The 22,892-nt window shown below is 33.0% G+C and overlaps 1 protein-coding gene across 3 annotated transcripts; it reads left to right on the forward strand.

The window, feature by feature from the left end:
* The first annotated feature begins 663 nt into the window (after positions 1 to 663).
* LOC126769855 (integrin beta-PS) lies at positions 664 to 15,015 on the forward strand. 3 transcript variants are annotated; one of them, XM_050488767.1, is made up of 18 exons: positions 668 to 683; positions 799 to 847; positions 4,946 to 5,269; positions 5,606 to 5,779; positions 6,111 to 6,339; positions 6,428 to 6,512; positions 6,965 to 7,135; positions 7,761 to 7,868; positions 8,272 to 8,424; positions 9,113 to 9,235; positions 9,537 to 9,704; positions 11,264 to 11,500; positions 11,591 to 11,765; positions 12,316 to 12,422; positions 12,539 to 12,683; positions 12,931 to 13,064; positions 13,163 to 13,315; positions 13,698 to 15,015. In XM_050488767.1, the coding sequence occupies exons 3-18, from the start codon at positions 4,975 to 4,977 to the stop codon at positions 13,761 to 13,763; spliced, it is 2,523 nt and encodes an 840-aa protein (XP_050344724.1). In that variant the 5' UTR covers positions 668 to 683; positions 799 to 847; positions 4,946 to 4,974; the 3' UTR covers positions 13,764 to 15,015. The 3 variants fall into 3 exon arrangements, with proteins under 3 accessions (XP_050344722.1, XP_050344724.1, XP_050344723.1); XM_050488765.1 differs by having other exon boundaries at positions 664 to 847; XM_050488766.1 differs by lacking the exons at positions 668 to 683; positions 799 to 847 and adding an exon at positions 3,396 to 3,859.
* The last annotated feature ends 7,877 nt before the right edge of the window (positions 15,016 to 22,892 follow it).

The raw sequence follows: 22,892 nt of genomic DNA on the forward strand, positions 1-22,892 counted from the left end.
CCTATTGGTTGAAAATTCAACACGCTGCCAACAAAAGCAAAAAAAATCGATTCGATACCAACTGTACAAAAAATCCACTTTAAGTGCGTTCATTAAAATTTATATTATTACAATATAAGTTTATTATTATTTTTAAAGAAATATTTAACGTAACTTTACGCGAAGTATGTATTTTTTGAAGATCCCATTATTATGGAAAGCTCGAGATTCAAGTTATCTTTATAATTATTTTTAGTAATTGGTAAGTATACTATTTTGTTGAATTTTTCATTCATTCATTTTGGCGTTCTATAATTTGTCCAGCTGTCTCATAAAAACTCGTACCTGTATCGTAACTTTTTCAAGATAAAAGGCCATAAAAATCAGTTTTTTACTAATATCACGACTTCTATTGATTTAATGATGTTAACATCTATTATAAAAATTGTAGAGAATAACATTTGTGACAAATTTTGTTCTAAATATTTTTTCATGAACTCAAGTGTTATTGTATATTATTATTATTATTGTATACTGTAATGCAAGGTTAACCGTGCATCTCGATGAAAATCTGTTTATATCTGTATTCTGAATAATCTGTGGTATGAAGTGGCTATTGGATTATGGTTATGGTCAAAGAGTATTATTTAGTTTATGGAAAGAAGTAGTCCAACTCCTAGTTTATAGTTATGTGAATACGAATGGTACAATACATTTTTGAATTGTGATATAAAAATATTTATTGCTAGTAATTTTACATCGTAGATCAATAAGACATTATAAAAAATAATAACTGATGTTAATATGTACTTCTTTTAGAGATGCATGGTTCGTTAATAAAGTTGGACTCAAATATATTTTAAGGCTGGTGAGTAACTACATTTTACCTTGTATGGGTCATGAAGTACAAACAATTTCATGTTGAAATAGTCTAGTGTAATATGTAAAAAATAATGTAAATAATAGTCATTGTAATCTAAAACATAATATTTGAATAAATTAATAAGTTTAGTCGTATGAACGAATTCTATTTCGATATCATAACATCTCTATAGGCATTTTTATAAACGCAAACTTAGGTCATAATAAATTTAAAAAGTTACATGACTAAGGATTTATATCTGATGTTAATATGTACTTTTTTTAGAGATGCAAGGTTCTTTAATAAAGTTGGACTCAAATCTATTTTAAGGCTAGTGAGTAACTACATTGTACCATGTATGGGTCATGAAGTACAAACAATTTCATGTTGAAATAGTCTAGTGTAATATGTAAAAAATAATGTTAATAATAGTCATTGTAATCTAAAACATAATGTTTGAATAAATTAATAAGTTTAGTCGTATGAACGAATTCTATTTCGATATCATAACATCTCTATAGGCATTTTTATAAACGCCAACTTAGGTCATAATAAATTTAAAAAATTATATGACTAAGGATTTATATCTGCAATACGGATTGACATAAATATTGCAAAAATAATTGATTTTCAATATTTTTTCCTCAAAAAATACTCGTCTCCGCAAGTTGAAACTTTGCGTGTGTGCTCATAATAATGTAATCTTTCTGTAAAAATATATCAACCCTCAACTCAACGGCAGGTAATGTAAAGCTTAGCCCTGCAATAAGTGGAGTTAATATAATTTTTTATATATTCAAATATTCATGTTTGTTGTGAAATCACTTAAACTAATTTAATGTGATTTATAATAGCTTTGGGAGAGTTGATTAGAATTGTTTTGTTTTACATTTGCTAATATTATCTGTCGATAAAAAAATAATTCTATATTTATATAAACTTAATACTTGGAACTTACTTCCAAAAAAGAACACATTGTAAAATAAGCTGCTGCTGCTATATTTAGTTAAAATATCAGTTTTTTTTATTTAACGGGCTTATAACAATGTACACAATTTAGGGTAGACTTAGTCCATTTTACAACAAAAATAAAATTATTTGCATTTAAAAAAAAAGATAGGTTTCCAAACAAAGCTTTTCCTTTACTGCTGAGCATGAGATAAATTATAAACACTAATTGAGCACCTAAAATAATTGGTTCCTTGTACGGGCTACTATATCAAGGATGACTGCCTCGTTGGTCTAGTGGCTTGATATAAGGCCGCAGACCCGGAGGTCCTGGGTTCAATTCCCAGGTTGGGCCAATAAAAAGTTATTGGGTTTTTCTGTCAGAAAATTCTCAGTAGCAGCCCAGATAAAACAATGATAATACATTTTATATAAGCAACATTAATCTTGGTCCTAAAAATCAACCAGACTTTTGCCATGAAGGAGATGATAGAATCTATTTTGCCTTAAAGTCGCACGTACGACTTTTTTTTAATCGTCAGTCATAATCAGCGATGTTTATAGTTCGTCGTTATAGGGATGTATGTATGCGGTGGCGCCGCGCCCGTAAAGCAGACGGGTGCGGTCGTCGACCCGATGTGCACCCTCCACCGTTATCGACGTTATATATGGTATCTGGACTCAGGTTGTACGAATACAGGACAAGGTTCAGTTATAACGTATACTTAGCTCCTATAATATAAAAAAGTTGAATTTCTACCTTCGATTCTTAGATTAAAACGGTTGTCAAGATTACGGTTTATAAATTATAGATAGTTATATTTTGTAAACATTCATTTTATGTCTATGAATCGTAAACACGCAATGCAATAATTGTAGTCTAATAGATTTAGCCTCAGCGTTCATTTTAAATATTTAACATCTATGTATATACTTAGTTAAATTTTTCGACTACTGGATAAAATTATACATGCAAATATGAAAATATGTAAACGTAACATAATTTTTAGTTCAATATTTTATAATTATATAGTCTGAATGAGAATGAACAAAAATTTTTTCGTTGTTATAAATAAGACAACAGATGTAACGTAGCCAATAAAAGCACTAATGTCAGGACACCATATGGTTTACTAAGGACGCAAGAGCTGATAAGATAATTATGAGAAGCGAGAAATGAGAATTTAAATAGAAGAACATTACGATAGTGCGGTTGAATCATCTTGTCTGTTGAATATGACGTAATTTCATTGACCTACAAAGACACCAGTATTTTTTATACACAAAATAAACATAAACTTCGTGCTTCAAAACGTTTTGATATTATAGTAGTGGAAATGTTTGTAAATTTTAATAAAGAAAGCACACTACGAAACCTCAATTTTTATTCATGTTATTAAATGACACGGTATACGTCAACGTGCATGTACACACCACAACACGAAATCTAGTTCGAGTCTGTTTATGCTGAGGTGTTCAATTAAATGCATCCCATACAGACTACAATACACACTGGTTATTGTATTGAGTGCGATTTGGCACGTATTGGTTCCAAGAAGGAGCGGTGACGGCGCCGCTGTATCATTCGCTGACGAAGTTATTTTCTGTACTATTAGTCACGCGTGTATCCGGCACGGGCTGGTCGCGCAACTCGCGCTGCGATTCTGTACGACGAGCTCTATATCGAAAAATAAAAACGAGAAAACAAACCACATAATTACGACTCTGTCTTATCATAATTTCAATATTTGCGGCTAAAATATGTTTATTTACTAAACGTTAATATCTTTGTGATAAGTGTCTCCTGTCTCCGTTTTATTAGATTCACAAGTGCTACAAGACTTGTTTTTTTGTTAGTAAAGGAAAAATATTTAAAAGTGACGAATCGCCCTTCGATGTAATGTGACTAATTAAATTTATAGGAAAGCGAAATATATATATATATAAATAATTCTTGAGAAGTTAAAAGTGGGTCGTTGTTAAAAGGTGACTGGTGTTCGTAAATATTTATGTAATAAACTACATTATCACTGGGAGTAGACTCGGGCCAGAGTATTAAATAAGGAAAAGGTATTTATAAATATTTTTTAAAATTAATCTTAAAAGAAATTATATGTCATAAATTATATATAATTAATGATGATATGATTGACTGCTTTATAATAATTGTGATCAAAACGGATAGTTAGTTGTTTACAATATTTTTATTTTACTATAGAGCAGAAATACAATAGGATATAAGTTTTAGTTTAATGTAAAATATTATTTTAGATTGCGCTTTTATTATCAATCTTCAAATTTGTAAGTATTGATTACAATGAATTTTAAAGTAGAATGATTAAATTATAATTTATTATTCATATTTAGCTCTACTAGTAATATATTCAGTATAATATTTCTCGCTAGGAGCTCTAGCATGTGTAAACGATAGCAGTTTTAAAGCGCTGATTGGAGCTGTGCGGCCTCGATACGGCAAAGCGTAGGCGCTTTACCGCCCGCTGCCGCCCACAGGTGCAAGCTTAGTAGATTTTTTAATTCGATTTGTTGACCATATGATGTGATTTTCATTCATAAAATGCGATTCTAGTAAACCTAAGATTTGTAAATGATTTTTTACTGTTGGTATCGTATCTACCTATAATATTGGTTAACCTTTTACTTCGTTTTCGTAGTAGATTTTCTATGGAAGAAATAACGAAATTTATTCTCATTCATGTTTTGAGGAAATAAAAGTGGATCTTTTAAAAAAAAATGTTGCACGGTAATTAAATGAGATAACTTTATTTTTTCGGTTGATATTTATCAGTTTTCTCACTTTGCTGTATTATGCAAAATTGGGCTATATATATTATAAAATAATAATATAACCATTAATAATAATTAATTTAATGATAAAAAATAGCTTAATACCAATCCAAAAAAACGTTGTTTCGATACTGTTATGCTGTGGTAGTCAATCTGACATTCTAGCGCGAGATGAAGTATTTATCATCTCGCGCTAGAAAATTTGCACATGGTGGAATACTCCAAATCCTTCTTCTCTTTCTTCTGAATTCTTAAGTTTATTTATAATTGTAATATATAACATAATTAGGTTAAATCATTAAGTTTCTCTTTTATATAACAAACCAATGATTGGTATCTTTTTTGTTGTAGGTATTGGTCTAAAATCAAAACAAAGCAGTATGATGGATACACGAACGAGTTTACTATTTTGTTTGTGGGCGAGCCTGTTTGTTGCGTGCTTGGGTCAGCGCGCGGAGCAGTTGCTTGCTCAAAACCCTTGCTCCAGCAAGACGACATGTAGCGACTGTGCCCGGACGCCGTCCTGTGCGTGGTGTTTTGCTCCCGAATTCAATGGACCCCGCTGCTTCAATCCCGCCATGGAGGGCGGCACCGCGGGTTGTGATGAAGCTTACATATTCAATCCAGACAATCAGCAATCTATAGATCCGATCTACAATCGCGAGCTAACAAGAGGTAAATATTTACAATGTAACGTTCAGAAACGGGTGAATCTTCCGAAAGGTGAAATCTAGCACAACCTAATAATTTTTACGCGTTCAACGATTTTGCATACACATCACGATCATATGTGTGTGTTTTTGTGTGATTTGATATTTCGAAAAATATTCGAATGCGCCAAATATTCTTTCAGTCTTATAATATCAAAACGAAGCTCGGTGCCAAATGTCAACTTGAAATTCGTTGCTTTTCGGAAATACACCCCAGAAGCGTACAATACAAACTTTTTTTATATTACGATGTCATAATTTTGTTTAAAGATAATGTTAAATAATATTTCCGTAATTGCAGCGAAAGGTCGATTGGGCGTAGGTATGGAATCTTCGTATTTCGAGCAATCTATGAGCAGCAGCAGCAGTAGCAGCAGCAGTAGCAGCAGCAGTGGTGGTTACATGGCAGCCGGAGCCGGTGGCGAGAACTTGGTTCAAATTAAGCCGCAGAGAGTGAAGCTACAACTCCGAATGAGTAAGTGTCAACAAAGTTTCATGACTCATATCAGATGTTTCATATTGATTTGCTAATGGACTCATGATTATTTATAAAAGATTTCAATTTATTAAAAATTATTATCATTCTTGGCTATTATAACGCATCGCTAGTCGAGTCTACCAATTACCAAACCACGTTGGAACATCGTGGTACAATAAGTTACATGCTTGTCAGTGAGAGGAACCCTTAAACCTATCGTATTACATTTACTGTTAAGCCTTAATCTATATCCTCTTTTTTGTTCATTTATTTGATAAAAAATATTTCTTTTATATATTTAATATTAGGATATTATTTTAATTTTTAGATCAGATGCAAAAGATGACGTTTTCCTACGCACAAGCTCAAGACTACCCGGTGGATCTTTACTACCTCATGGACTTGAGTAGATCGATGAAAAACGACAAAGAGAAACTCAGTACGCTCGGTAGTTTACTTTCGAGTACTATGAGAAATATTACTTCGAACTTCCGTATCGGTTTTGGATCGTTCGTTGACAAACTCGTCATGCCATATGTTTCAACTGTACCTAAAAAGTAAGGCAACATTTTTGCATATTAATTCGATCAAATCTCGGTAGGTAATTATGTAATAGTTTTTAAATGGATAATTTATATCTTCCAGTCTTATATCACCTTGCGACGGTTGCGCGGCGCCCTACGGGTACAAGAATCAAATGTCTCTCAGCAATGACACCGACTTTTTCGATGTTAGTATGTTTTCTTCTATCATATGTGACACACGCAGAATGTTTTGCTAGTCATTAATTAGTGCAGACACATGGCAATGTTAAAAAAATTACTAATTAATGTTTCTTATTAGTGTTTCTTAAATTTAGGCGTGGAATGTGACCAAGGTCGAAGGTTATGGTTACAATTTAAAAAGTATAACAATGTGTTTTTGAATATTATACATTTGTAACAAAAATACAAAGGCAAGGCAAGACAGCCTTTATCTTCTGAATGTATATGTTTTTTAGATTATTAACACCATTTTACTTCACTGCTGAGTGTAGGTTTCACTAGATCATCTTGGTTCATTTATTATTTTTTAGCATAGTTTCACATAGTTTTTAATTTTCCTTTAAAGTATTAAGTAAATAAGAATAGTTTATTTATAATAGAGATACTCGATTATACTTATTCTCGAATAAATTCTTAGAAAGCAGTAGCCCGCGCTGACGTGTCCGGTAACTTGGACGCGCCGGAGGGAGGCTTCGACGCCATCATGCAAGCCGTCGTGTGTAAGAATGAAATCGGCTGGAGGGAACACGCCAGGAAGCTTCTCGTGTTCTCCACTGACGCAGGATTCCATTACGCCGGTGATGGAAAGGTGACAAATACAATACATCTTACTATTACGATGTTTTATACATCCATCATATAGTATTCTCAGCTATGACATCATTGCGTCATAGTAATTTAATTTGTTTAACTTTGTAGTTACATCGAACATTATTATTTAAACATTATAATGATCTGTCTTAATTTTTATCTAAATCTCTACTTTGAGTAAAGTAACTGCTCTCCTCTTGAGGGTCCAATGTGAACTAGTGGGTACACGTGTGTCACCAAGATATGCAGGTTTACTCTCGTTGTTTTCTTACTGCACTGAGCACGAGATGAATTATAAACAGATGCAGCATATAAGAACTCAGTATTTCTTGTCCGGCCACTAGACAATCTTGGCTCTTGTTTACTATGAGTTAGCATTATTATGCTTAGTTTGATTGGATTAGTCTTTCATTATTAAATTAATAATGATTCTTAAGCTGAGAATTGTGGTAACACAAGATATTCTATTTATTTAAATACATTGTTTTTGTTTTATTACTCCCATTATCAATTTGAACAAGACACAGATATATCTAAATATGTGTACTGTGTTTTATGCTGATAATTTAACTTATACTAAAGTTCATTATCAACAATGTAGTAAAAATTAAAATCATTTGCAGTTAGGAGGTATTGTGCAGCCGAATGACGGAGAATGCCACATGGAAGACAACTCATATACTCATTCAACAACACAAGATTATCCCAGTATCTCACAAATTAATCTCAAGGTATGTAATTATTTTCTATGACTCCACTTTATTTCGTTTAAATCTGATTATTTATATATAGTATATAATTACCAGAACAAACATTTACAAAGTGTATTAATTATTACAAAAATAAAGGTAGAAATGAATTATGAGAAACTGTATGTATAATTAGTATCAGCTTATAAATGTCCCACTTCTGGGCAGAGGGTTGTCTATGGAGTTAGGAGTTTATTCCTCCACGCTGCTCCATTACGGCTTGATGGGTACATGGCGTAGAAATAAAACTGACACATGAGCTGTGATGTCATCATTGGTTTCGTCACCCATCCGCCTGCTACTAGAAGAATTGTTATTATACATACAAATCAAGGTCTATACACAGACCGATCTCGACACTCAATGTTATATAATGTCACTCCAGGTTAAACAGCACGCAATAAACGTCATATTCGCGGTGACGGCGGAGCAGATCAGCGTGTACGAGCAGCTCAGCAAGCACATCGAGGGCTCCAGCTCCGGCATACTCAGCGACGACTCTGACAACGTAGTGGACCTCGTGCGCGAACAGTACAACGTGAGTACAACTGAATGCTCATTGGTCGCCTATTACATCATCGCTTGCCATTGACCCACTCTCGACTTGACACTTAAAACTTAAAATACCAAATTTAAAAGATTTAATTAATGTTAGAGGTGCTATCATAACAGGCGTAAACGGCTTTAACCTTTAATAAAAATGGTAGATTAATTTGAATGTCACTGCTGTCTACTTGATTAAAAATAGTGTATTTTACTACATTGCGTCGGTAAACTGCATTTCGTTCGGGAAGAGCACGAGATATCTTTTGATTAGAGCCTTAAATTTTTAAATAGTAATGATTGCCAACCTTAGTAAAGAGATGGAAACTTAAGAAGTTAATACTATTATCATCATTAACTATTACAGTTTCACACACCAAGAGTTATTGAACCAACTCATTTAACTTTAGTATAACCGGAATATTTTTTGCACCACTTATTTGCTCAAATACCCAATATGTTATAATAACCAAGTGGGTTACAAGTAAAATAAATAAAGTCTCAATTCAATATTAAGATATAAAAATTAATTATGTGTTTATTAATATATATAAAACACACATTTATTTAAGAACTTTATGATATTAAAATAAAAACGTATTTACTTAAAGCTATTTATATTATAGTCATTTGTTTCTGTGGTGGTGATAATTTTATTTGTAATAGCTTATGTGTTGTTACAGAAAATTACCTCAACTGTAGAAATGAAAGATACATCCAGTGACGCTGTGCAGATATTGTACTATTCTTCATGCCTGGGCAGTAAGGACAACATGGTGCAGACCAGCAAATGCGAAGGCCTTAAAGTAAATTTATAATTTATCATCTACTTTAGTATAAAAACAAGCAAAGACAAAACAGTCACATAGTCTTTTTATACTTTATTTGTCAACCCGTTTCCTTTTTTGTTTGTTTCCTAGCTATTGACAAGCTTTATGTGTAATAAAAGCTAAAATTTGGTACAAATTTATAAATGTTTCCTTAAAATTTCAATAATGATTATGATCGAATTTCGACCACTTGGTAACCACTAATTAAGCTAATTGAAACGAACTAAGCTAATTTTTTTTTAAAACAGACTTATTTAATGTGCTCAATTTGTTATAGGTTGGTGATGTTGTGGAATTCTCAGCTGAAATCACACTGAAAGAATGTCCCAAGGACCCAAGCAAGTGGAAGCAGAGTTTCAGTATTTATCCAGTCGGTGTGTCTGAAAGTCTCAATGTAGAATTGGAAATGCTCTGCGACTGTCCATGCGAACATCCCGGACATCATGTAAGTGGATCAGTAAAATGCATGTAACAGTATATATTATTTACTTGAAGCTAGTATATTTCACACCTCTTAGTGGGGATTTGTGTTTCGGTTTGAAGAACTATATTTTCTCATTGCGACAGAGTCATTTAATAATATAACAGTTGTCCAACCAAACATTAGGCTTTATTAAAGAGATCATAGCACAGATAAGTTATTTTGATTTATCAAAATAACTATATACTCTTTAGAGTAATCAAGATGAATGTACTTATATAAACTAGACTTATAAAAATTATTAAATTTTTTAGAAATATTTAATTGTTTTGGTATATTAATAGAGAATTTTGCTTCCTTAAATAGTTTTTGTCAGAACTTCGTATTAGTAATAGTACTATTACATACATAATCGTTTCACTTTAAATGTATTTCCTATATCACAGAATGGCTTCGTGTATGTGGTGCAAGTTTATTTTATCTCAATAAACAACGAGTCTCTGCTGCTGCGCCTATTTTATATACTGTATACGACAGTGTCATGATACACAAGTATACATATAAATCTAGTTCACATGGACGTTCATACTGTACATTTTTTATACTACACATATTCCAAAATAAGTTCGTGCGTTCGAATTTTCTTAACGGTTCAATAAGATTGACATGCTTAGAACTAAGACTTTCGTTACCTTGCTCTCGATATAGTTCGTAAATAAAATGAATTAACAATTTTTATGTATAATGGTAACATTGTCATTATGTACACAGTTGATTATTGCTTAATAGAGATACGCGTCGACCCACTTACGTTTAAATTTCCCTACTGCACTGCACTACTAGACTATTCAATGTTATTATGATATATTCATTTAATAATACCGTATACACAGTATTGCGGTCTTGCAGCGGTCTTGCAGCGGGTGCCATGTAAACGAAGCTTGTTTTTTTTTCTTTTGAAATGTTGAGTTTTTTTTATTAAATTTACCATTTAAAAAAAGAGAAGACTTCAGACTGTAGTATTATCGCAGTTTATAGAGAAACATGTTCTAGAGCAGGTTACCAGGCCGCATAATCAAGTTTAGCTATATGAATGTTTAGCCGCATAATCAAGAAGAGTATGTTTAGCTAAAGTATCTAATATTCTACAGCAACTAGACACTAGTAACTATACTTCATATAGATTAAGATATTCTTTGCGATTTGCTGTATTACGCAAAACAAATAGATCTTGATTATCTTTATCTATAACACGACACCATTACACTACTACTTAAATCCATTTTGCACTTACTTCTAAATTCAATACGTAATTTCTTAAGGAATCCACAATGAATGCCACAGATTGTTTAGATCTCGACCAATGATGACATGTCAACTCAAGGTCAAAGTTGTTTACTTGTCTTTACTCCTGCTACTGGAATCGGCCATAGATATCTAGGCATGGTGGTGATCACTAACCATCAGGTAGTTCATCTGACAGTATGCCTGCCATTTAAAAAAATATATATTTACGAAGGTTTTTTCGTTACACTCCGTTGGCGAAGGTTATGCATGCGATATATAAAGGAATTGTGTCGCAGGCGTACAACGACAGCCCGCTGGTGTGCAGCGGCGAGGGCACGTCGGCGTGCGGCGTGTGCGTGTGCAAGGCGGGCCGCTTCGGGAAGAGCTGCGAGTGCTCCGCGCACGGCGGGGTGTCGGTGGAGCAGGAGCGCGGCTGTCGGCCCACCAACGCCTCCAGCGGCCCGCTCTGCTCCAACCGCGGCACCTGCATCTGCGGCGTCTGCGAGTGCAACAAGATGGACGACCCGCTCAAGGTAACCATCCCGTGCCGAACGGGCTCCGTACTTTCAGTACAGGGTCCCGTAACATAAAAAACGAGTGATAATAACGAGACTGTCGACCAGGTCATCTCCGGTCCGTTCTGCGAGTGCGACAACTTCACGTGCGACATGAATAAGGGGCTGCTGTGCTCGGGCCCGGAGCACGGCGATTGCGTGTGCGGCAAGTGCAGCTGTCGCCCGGAGTACAGCGGGCCCGCCTGCCAGTGTCTCAAGGACCAGACGCCGTGCATATCGCGAGGTGTGTTATCTCTCACCGACCATTTTTGTTTAATAAAAAACGACTAATATAACCCAAATATTACCTGGGCCGGATGATTTACGGTCCGCAAATAGTATAGGGCGCCGAGCGGAACAAATATTTTTTGCGTTTTTGAAAACCGGAAACCTTTTTTTTTAAATAACGTTCTCTAATGAACGTCATCGATAAAAAAGTGACGTTTTTATTTTATTAGGCAAGTTGTAAGTCATAGTCAGACACAAAGGTCTCTCGTTCTAATAACGAGAAGGATTAGTTTGTTAACTACCATGCCGAATCTTATAATGGTCTATCAAATTATAATCTCGATTTTATATGACTCATATACTTATATTCTTATTTATTTATTTATTTAACACTTTTTGCACAACATATACATAAAATGAGAGAAGTAGGAAACAATCAAAGAAAAAGAAAATAAAAAATGGTGCGCAAAGGCGGTCTTATCGCTTATAGCGATCTCTAACAGACAACCTTTGGTGAAAGAATTTTGTAAGAGAACATATAACATCTTATATTTGTTTCTCAATAGAAAATGGAAAAATATGCAGTGGAAATGGAAAATGTGTGTGCGGCCAGTGCGTGTGTAACGTAGACGACGACCGACACTATTCCGGAAAATACTGTGATAAATGTCCGGTGAGTTATTTTGGTGAACGGATTCTTAAAAAAAGTATTGTCATGATGATAATTTATTACATCAGTTTCGGTATGTTTGCGTACAATTTGTATTAATCGCCTGTTCTATGACCCAGACATGTCCCGGTAAATGCGAAGACTTCAAGGAGTGCGTTCTGTGTGAGGTGCACAAGCGCGGGTCCGCTTACAACCCCGACGAGCCAGCGCGGGACTGCGGAGACTGCAACCTCTTCCCGGAGGTCGTCGAGGGGAAGATCGAAGGTTAGCCCTCCTCGATAACTGATTACACTCACTGGAAACATTTATGAATATTTATAAAGACAACTTGGAGATTTTGATAAAACTAAATATAAAATTTTGGTATATTAAATTACATTTGAAATGATTTACTTTATTTAATTCACATATTATTTTATGAATACCTCGAGTATGTCATTGTGTATAAATACCTAAAAACAACAAAAACAGTGTTATTATTCTATAGTTGAATTTATACACTAATTTTCAGCAAACGAAACATTGAACGAACATTTGTGCAGTTTTTACGACGATGAAGATTGTCTTTACGTGTACGTGTACTCCTACAACGAAACACAACATCTTCATATACGAGCTCAAAAGGAACACGAATGCCCGCGAAAGGTAAGTCATTATGATAAATAATAATTCTTAGACTTTAAGTGCTTTATAAAGCTTGTAACATTTTAGCAATGTTTAATTTTTATTTTTATTTTTTGCAGGTATTTATTCTCGGTATCGTGCTGGGTGTAATCGCCGCCATTGTACTGGTAGGTTTGGCTCTGCTTATGCTGTGGAAGATGGTCACAACTATACACGACCGTCGCGAGTTTGCACGCTTCGAAAAGGAGCGCATGATGGCCAAATGGGACACGGTGAGAACTAAATATTATTATTTCCATTATAAACATTAGTACATAAAAATAAAGCTGTTTTGTACGGATTTGAACTCATGACGTGTGGTTATAATCTAAAGCTTTTATCTTCTAGACCATTTCCGTTTTTTATACATTTTGATACTTAACTGATTAAGTAAGATAATTTTATTTTTAAAATAAACTATTTTCTCAGAATATCGATTACTTATAAAGATTATGTTTATTATAATTTCATTATATTTATCCATCATATGTAGTTTTGTATTTTAATTGATACATTTTATTTATAATATGAATATTTTTGTTTCAGTTTTAAATTTTAATATATACATGTAAAACAAGTATAAATCGTAGTAAAATGGAATCTTATCTTTTCTAGGGCGAGAATCCTATTTACAAGCAAGCGACATCCACATTCAAAAATCCAACTTACGCCGGTAAATAATAATCTGAGTAAAGAGATCTGTATAATTGCTTACGACTTATTTATGCTATTAAAGCGTTGGAGAAAAAAAATGCATTTGAATATAATCTAGAAATCAGTATTTGCTATATATTATGTAGACATTTTTAGATGATGTTTTTGACAAATAGAAGCTGATGTAGATGATAAAAGATATATAAGCCTTAAAACGTGCCTTTGAAATAAAATATTTTTGAAATCGCTAAGCTATATGAAATATACCGTCTCTATTATACATTTTCAACACTGTTTGTACAATATATTGTAAAATGCATTTTAAAAAATGTCAAAGGGGATCTGTTATAATCTCAGATTTTTTGTATCTATTTAGAGTACGCCTTTTGTACTTATATCCAATTTATCTCTTTTGTAAACAATGTTTTTATGTTATTGTACTTATTATTATTTTGCTAATACTTTTTTGATTGTGATTTTTTTTTTTGGATAATGCTAAAAACAATAAGTGTTGACGGATTATTTTTTATCTATATTAAAAGCTTTACTATTTAAAAAATTAACGAAAATACTGTTTACAAAAGAAAACACTATTGGAATATAGTTCACATGTGTGAGTGTTTGATGTATGTACTTATGTGTGTAGTTTGTGTATATCGAATGAAATATGGTTTCTTTAATAAACCATGTTGCCTTTGATAAATATTAGTTTGTTATTAGTGTCAGATTTTAGATTGGAGATAATTATAATATTTTATTATAAGTTATGAACAAATTTCAAAACAGCTTCTATGTAAACTCGACTATACTGTGACTACGGTTTATATTTCACGTGTAATGGGTTTTACGTTACATACATTATGATTGTGAAAATTTTGTGTCTTAATATTTAATAATTAATATTAAAAACGTACTGCCGCTTCTTCTGGTCTAGTGCCTTATAATAATATAAATTAGTGCCATTACTAATCGTAAAATATTAAGGAAGTGTTATTTATTTCGACATTAATATCGAGTAATATAAAACATAGATTTATTTAAAATGTAAGTAATATAAGTTTTATTTTGTTTTAATGAAGTAATCAAAGCACACAACTATTATTATATTGTATTAACGCATTAAGATGGACTCTATAGATTTGGATATTATTTTATTTTGTAATAATCATGTGATATGTCATATAAAATGATTGTTAATTGTATATATTTTTAGTTTCTCTATTAAAACAGTTGTGGACTTTTATAAATACCTAATAAAATTAACTTCTAAAATAAACAATTTTTATTTATGACGCCCAGGCCATACACATATGCGTCGCTTAAAATCGTAATGACGCCAAGTAGGAAAAACTATTCAAATTGTTTCAAACACGATGGAGAGAAAGAGGGAATAAAAACATGTAACTTTTGATAAATTTATTTACTTATATATTTATACTTTATTTTCCCAGTGTAGAATTAAATAAAAAATAATTAATTATTTATTGTGTAGTGTAGAAGGAATGGTCTTATGGCTTAATAGCTATTTCTTCCACACAAATAATCGAAAGGGATTCTTCCACATATGATCTGGGTGTTGCACAAAATAGATTTACAAACATATTTAATAAAGTAATACTATATACATAATAATGCCCTTCTGGGCAGGCACGCTACATCCTAGACCGTGACTATGCTTAAGATCAGGCTAGCCAACGGTCAAGCGTTTGCCTGTTAACTGTAAAAAAAAATACTTTTATTTTATTTTATTAATTTTTAGGGAACCGTTCGATGTGTTGATGTTCTCATTGGTTACGTAATTTTGAATTAAGAATAGATTATAACTAAAGAAATCGCAGTTGCGATGGAATAAGGCATATAAGGTTCTCCAGACCGGTTCGGCCACGGCGGCCAATCTCAAGAGAGATTAACCAACTGCACAGGACATATAGTGCACAAATGTGTGCGCAAACACAGGTGCACTCGCTATTTCTTTCTCTCATAATATGTATATCCCTCATAATCCGAAGGGACGGCAATCCGACACGACCAGAGAGAGGTCAGGCGCAGGACCAACGGCTTTACGTGCTTTCCGAGGCATTGGAGTGTACACACTACATCCTTACATCTAGCCACTAGATCAATGAGGAATAGGGCATAAACAAAATACATTTTGTTTTTTTTTTAAATTATCAATTTTACCAGTATTTTCAAACTTTAACTTTTAAAGTTCTTCTGTCCGCGATGTAGTCGAGTTCTGAAAAAAACTAGAAAAAACTCTCTTACATAGTCGTAACTACGAGTAATGTAAATCCTAGTAGTATATAATAAGAAAAACAATATTTTTATTATGGACGTGTTTGTTGTATTAAATTAAATAAAGTATACACTCGTAATGTGTATTTTTTAAAGCTAATTACTTCTACGCACAGCATACTTACACTAACTAACTTTAAATACACCTCTAACTTGGTCTATTTATCATTATCATTTTATTATTTGAAAAAATATTTGAAGATGTTCTATTAAAATTATCTGGATCTAATTAAGAAATTTACCAGAAGTATTAGGTTTAGATCGTTGTTGAATTCATATAATCTGGTAAATTTATTTACAGAACCAACTAGAATCACAGATTCCACAGTTAAATAAATAAATTAAGCTCAGACCACTGTGCTCAATTAGCATAATTTAACTTTGATTTAAAAAAAAACACAAAAGATAGTGTTTGTTCCTTTGACCACACGCCTAGAGAAGCTTAGAAGTAATATTGTGGCGAGTCTCCCATACTTACCTTTTAATGAGAATCCCAATATTTTATATAATACCCTGTTTAAATTAATTAGAAACAAATTCAACGCCATATTCACTTCTAAAACAGTTAATAAACAAACCTTTCTTAAAATTCAATAACTAAACTATTGGAATTCATAAAAGTAGGGAAAGAATGTACGTGCTTTACAATGAAAAAACGTACAATCATAGTGCTGCTTTGCTAATTACATATGTAAGTAACTATTCAAAATTATTTAAAAAAGTGTGATAAAAAATAAAATCAAAAATGCACATGATAAAATAAAAATGACATGGAATATTATTAACTGCGAAACTGGTAGAATAAGCATTCGCAGCTCCGAAATGTCTGTTATTAGTAACAACAAAGTCATAAGTAATGATCGGGAAGCTGCTTCTGTTTTTGAAAAATTCTTTGCTGACATTGCAGTATTGACAACAAAGACCCTTATTTCTTCTCCAATTGTTGCTGAGTCAATGATTAAAGAAAATGTAAGAGAATGTGATGCTAACCTCAATTTCACTAGTATAAGCACTAACGATAAAATAAGTACATTTAAGTCATTAGAGATTAAGAAAACTGCTGATCTATGGGGTATATCTGTAAAAGTGATAAATTCAATTATTGATGTAATTGCACCTTACCTTGCTACAATATTTAATAATTGTGTTCAATGTGGTATATTTCCTGACCTCTTGAAACATAGCAAAGTAATTCTAATATTTAAATCTGGTAGTTCTTCAGACCCCAATAACTTTAGGCCAATTTCAACACTACCAACCCTCAGTAAAATATTTGAAAAAAATATTTTAAATCAATTAATTGCTCACTTTAACAGACACAATCTGCTCGACAGAAAAATTTCGGATTCATAAGGGGTCGCTCAACAACTGACGCAGGAATCGAACGAGTCGCAGGACGCCTTAGGGATTTTCTGTGACTTATCCAAAGTCTTTGGTTGTGTTCAACATGATACTATGGTCAGGAAATTAAATCACTATGTAATTAGAGAAGAAGAAGCTCGTGGTTTTGACTTCTTCTCTTAACAATAGAATTCAGACGGTCGACGTTAATGGGAAAAGATCTCCTGGGGTTTCAGTCGGTATGGGTGTTCCTCAGGGATCCATCCTCGGACCTTTTCTATTCCTCATATAAATAAATGACATGCCATTTCTTGTAGGCAACAAACAAGAATTAGTGTTGTTTGCTGATCATACCTCTTTGGTTTTTAAAATTAAAAGAAAACAAGTTAGTATTACGATGTAAACAATGCTATCTCTGATATAGTTATTATCTCTGATTAGTTATATTGGTTTAGTATCAATAATCTTATGTTAAATAATAAGAAAACAAAAATTGTAAAATTTAGTGTACCAAATGTAAAAAATGTAAAAGCTATGTACTTTTCAATGCGGAGTCGATGGATCCAGTTGAGTCTACTACCTTCCTTGGCCTTACCGTTAATGCCAAGTTGCAGTAAGCCCGCCATATTGACGGAATGCGAGTAGACTAAGCTTAGCGGATTTTGCCGTTAAAAAAATAAGATTATTCACCGACGTTGATACGGCCCGCCTTGTATATTTTAGTTATTTTCACAGAATCATGTCTTACGGTATTGTACTGTGGGGTAATGCTGCCGCAATCAATACGATATTTATGCTGCAAAAGAGGGATATTCGCGCAATCTATAACCTAGGAGCTAAAGAATCTCTAAGACAGAAATTTTAATGAAATTAAAATATTAGCTGTTGCTTCTCAATACATATTTTGTAATGTTATGTATGTACGGAAAAATATTAATGATTTTGTGAGAAAATGTGATACTTATAACATTGGTACAAGGAACAAACACAAATTAATAACTCCAGTTACTCAACTGCATAGAGTCAGTAGACTGCATAGGTTCTACAACAGGATCCCAGAAAGCGTCCAAAATGCCTCAGTTTCTAAATTTAAAAAAAATGTAAAGAAACGCTTATGTCCTAAAGGTTATTATACAATTAATGAATTTATGGATGATAGCACACCTTGGGAATGAGACGATCGCCACATGGTTATTTCTCTCTCTCTTTTTTTTGTAAAGGAAACATGACACATGTAAAAAAAACCCGCTGAGTTTCTTTCACCGGTTCTTCTCAGGGCTGGGTGTTTCTTTTCCTAACTGGTGGTAGTTTCTGGTCTGACTATATATTGAATAAATCATTTTGATTTTGATTATATATATATATATATATATATATATATATATATATATATATATATATATATATATATATATGAAAATGATATTTATATAGAATAGGAATGCGGACGCAGATTTTTTTTTTATAGAATAGCAAGGCAGACGAGCATATGGGCCACCTGATGGTAAGTGGTCACCAACGCCCTTAGCGTTGCCCAACATTGGCATTGTAAGATATGTTAACCTTCGCTTACATAACCAATGCGCCGCCAGCCTTTGGAACTAAGATGTTATTTCCCTTGTGCCTGTAATTACACTGGCTCACTCACACTTCAAACCGGAACACAACAATACCAAGTACTGCTGTTTTGCGGTAGAATATCTGATGAGTGGGTGGTACCTACCCAGACGAGCGTGCACAAAGCTCTACCACCAGTAAAAAACCGATAGATTCGTGCATCCTGGATCAACTTCATTCATTTTGAAATTATTTTGGATTATCCTGTCTTGTAAGTAAATTATTTCACTTTAAAATAATAATTTCCAACATAACATTAACACTATGTGTTATCTGCTTTTAAACTCCATAGTCGTGCTGAAACCGTTCGTGTGATCTTTGCAGTACAGTACAGTAACATCCTGTTAATATTCCACTGCTGGGCTAAGGCCTCCTCTCCCTTTAGAGGAGAAGGTTTGGAGCTTATTCTACCACGCTGCTCCAATGCGGGTTGGTAGAATACACATGTGGCAGAATTTCAATGAAATTAGACAGGTACAGGTTTTCTCACGATGTTTTCCTTCACCGTCAAGCACGAGATGAATCACAAACACAAATTAAGCACATGAAAATTCAGTGATGCTTGCCCGGGCTTGAACCCACGATCATCGGTTAAGATTAATGCGTTCTAACCACTAGGCCATCTCGGTTAGTATGATCTTTACATAAATGAAACAAAGAGTAGGTTATTATATCATTGAACAAAATTCCAAAATTATTTCACACTTATTGTATTTTAAGATTGTTTAGAGAAGGAACACATTAGTGGTATACAAAGGCTCCGCAGGTGGGTCGGCAATTAATCACAGCGAGGAATTCGCGGCGGGGGCGGAGGTGGCGTGGCTGCCCTAGTGCCGCCTCGGAAGCCCGCCGCGGCGCACGCCCGCCCGCCCTCTGCCTCGCTACTCGCTACGCCACAACAACACATGGCCCGCGACAGTCGTGGCCCACAATAACACTTAATTAGTATTTACTTCGACTACTTAAAGGTAAGATTAGATTGTAATAGTTGCTGTTGATTAATAGTATAGATATCTGGCTTATACAGTAAGTTGCTGATTTTTTACTTGGCGGCTATTACAGTCTTTTAATTTAGTTTGAGCTATTTAGATACAATAAGAATATTATTTATCATTATTTTTATTTTATATATATTTATATAACGGGCTTTGGCGGGAAATATAACTATTTATATCAAACAGAATTGTACAATGTTTCTATATGATATAAAACTATTCATATTTCATAAATTTGTACATTTTAACTACTTACTTACTTAATTTATATATTTTGAACACAATGTTGCTCCAACTGCTGTCCGACTTACATACATACATACTTCAAATGAATTATGCATTTGATATCGCGGCTTGATGATCTCTTAAGGTTTTAGAAATTTCCATTGTAACTGGCTTAAGAAATGCCGCATCGTACTACAAAGTATGCAATTATTTTACGTTATCTAGGAACAAACATCAATACAAACAAGAATGACCAAATGCCAATACAAATCATAAGCTAATTTATTTTAAGGTAATTATAAGGACTTTGCTTATCTTAAGCCTTTACACACACAAATTATTAAAAAAACTTATATACAAAATGAACATATTGAAACGATGACGTAAACATTAAAACGTAAAATGATGGATCGTATTTTCCTATACTAAAAGAAATTGTCAGTTGTCTTCGTGGGCGATGTTATATCAATTATTAGCATCATAATTATTACCTATTGATGTAATGATCTCCATAAGCTGCCTTTGGATAATCCTGAATCGTATTTCAGGTATTGCTAGTTGAGGCATATTCCGTGTAAGGCGATTAATGCAATGTATTGTTGACGGTAACGGGATTGCACTCGTGATGTATATCGACGTGTGAAGGCGAAGCCTACCGTGTCTGCTTAATGCTGATGCATCACTTTCTGTGCCTGTATATCGTTTAATATGCGCGATACTTGGCAAGGTTTTAATATCATGGGACACAACGCATCTATATGCATACTGTGTTGTATTTTACTGTGTAAATTGACAACAAATAACATACTAAGCTGACTTAAAGTCATGTATCTAGTCAATAGACTATTGATTCCATTAAAACAATTGTTTATATATATATGATATATAATATATTGTTTTGTTTTTATCTACTTACCATTTTTTAAATTAATCGCGAAGAGCAATTCATTTATTGATGAGTTGGTGGCTGCAATTGGATTAAAATTGACCAATAAAATCATTTACTTAAAAATACTTTGCGGTACTATTTATAACAACGGATCATTGTCATCGTGATTAACCTAACATCTTCAATCACTTGAAATTTATGTTAGATAATATGTAAATCCATTTCTAAGATATACATATGTACATGCGGAAGATATGTACTTAACACGAGATGTTCAACCCGCTATGAATAAGACCACATCGTCGTTTGTTTACTTCTTGCGAATCGACTCATCGTACCATGTATAACATCAGGTACGGTTAGAACTTATTCTGTTAACTATAGAGTCTAAAATGCAACCAAATATCTTTGTAGTATAAAAAAGTGGAGTACACGGAGCTAATAGCAACAACGCTTAGTATTATCCATACAAGGACTGAGAAACCGGCATCGCTAACAAAACATATAACTACTTCGCTAATCCGTTTTACGAATGATAATAGAGGAGAAGATAGAAAAAGATGAATAGTTATAGACTTTTAGTCTAATATCTGTACGATAATAATAGCACCTTGCATATATGTAAAGTTTATATAAATAAATAAATATTTTTGTGTTATTTGTTTTTGAAATCATTAATCAACTTTAAATTTTATAATAATAAAAAAAATATAACAATAATGTAGCTTAATATTAAAGTAACCAACATCCGCCATGATACTGACTTAGTATTAATCTTACATGTTATGACGTTTTATTTATTTATGTAGTAAGAAGATACATAAATCGTGTATCTGTAACAGAAAATACTTTAAATATTACAAGAGAAATATAGATGGAACAGGCAATAAGTTTGCGCTAAAGTTTGGTCATTTCGCAAAGTTACTTATTGGCGAACTATTAATTCTTGTCTTGTGAGTTTTCTTTATTGATAGTTATAATTAATTAATTTTCATATTTAAACACATATAATAATAGTTGTATTATAAATTATTTGTTGATTATGTTTAATACCAAGATACACAGTGGATAGAACATGGAGTCTCTTAGATAAGGGTTGTGAGTTTAAATTTTGGCCAATTGTATTAGAGGAAAATGCTAGTAAATGTATGAATGCCCATTATACGGGCAGTGTAATAACATAGATAAACCAGTCTAATCATTACTATAAATGTTGTGTTCGAAACCATAGAAGTTATATAAACATTACAAAAAATTGTCTAAAATTAAAAGGAAGAATTATGGTTAAATGTAACTTAAAGTTCTGGTATTACAGCAGAAAATATCGTAAAAGATACGGTTAATTATCTTTAGCAAAACCAAACAACCTATTTCGGCGCTTCTTAATATTAACTTAATAATAATGTAGTGTCCGGAACACGTTTAACATTTTCGTCGACGTCATGCTGTGATGGAAATATGCGCGCAACCTAATCTTAATAAACATTTAATAACCACAACTTTCAACCTCATTCTATTTGGTACAAATGACATACAATATTTTTTACGATTTGAGTAAAATGCAATTAGATAGAGATCGTAGCGGCTTTATAGCGTAATTTATAAATCTGTTTTTACAATAATTCGTTGTCGTGGTTTTCCGCTGCGGACTGTAATCGGGCTATAGACCGGAGTTGGTCAAAATGCCACAAGGTCGTCTGAAAACGATCCATGCACTTTATCGCGGTTGTGTTAGATTTGGTCGTTTGTATTTATGCAGGCTGCAATTATATTCCTATTTTTCTTGTAAGGACC

This window comes from Nymphalis io, chromosome 8, assembly GCF_905147045.1.
Source record: "Nymphalis io chromosome 8, ilAglIoxx1.1, whole genome shotgun sequence".
Taxonomy (NCBI): domain Eukaryota; kingdom Metazoa; phylum Arthropoda; class Insecta; order Lepidoptera; family Nymphalidae; genus Nymphalis; species Nymphalis io.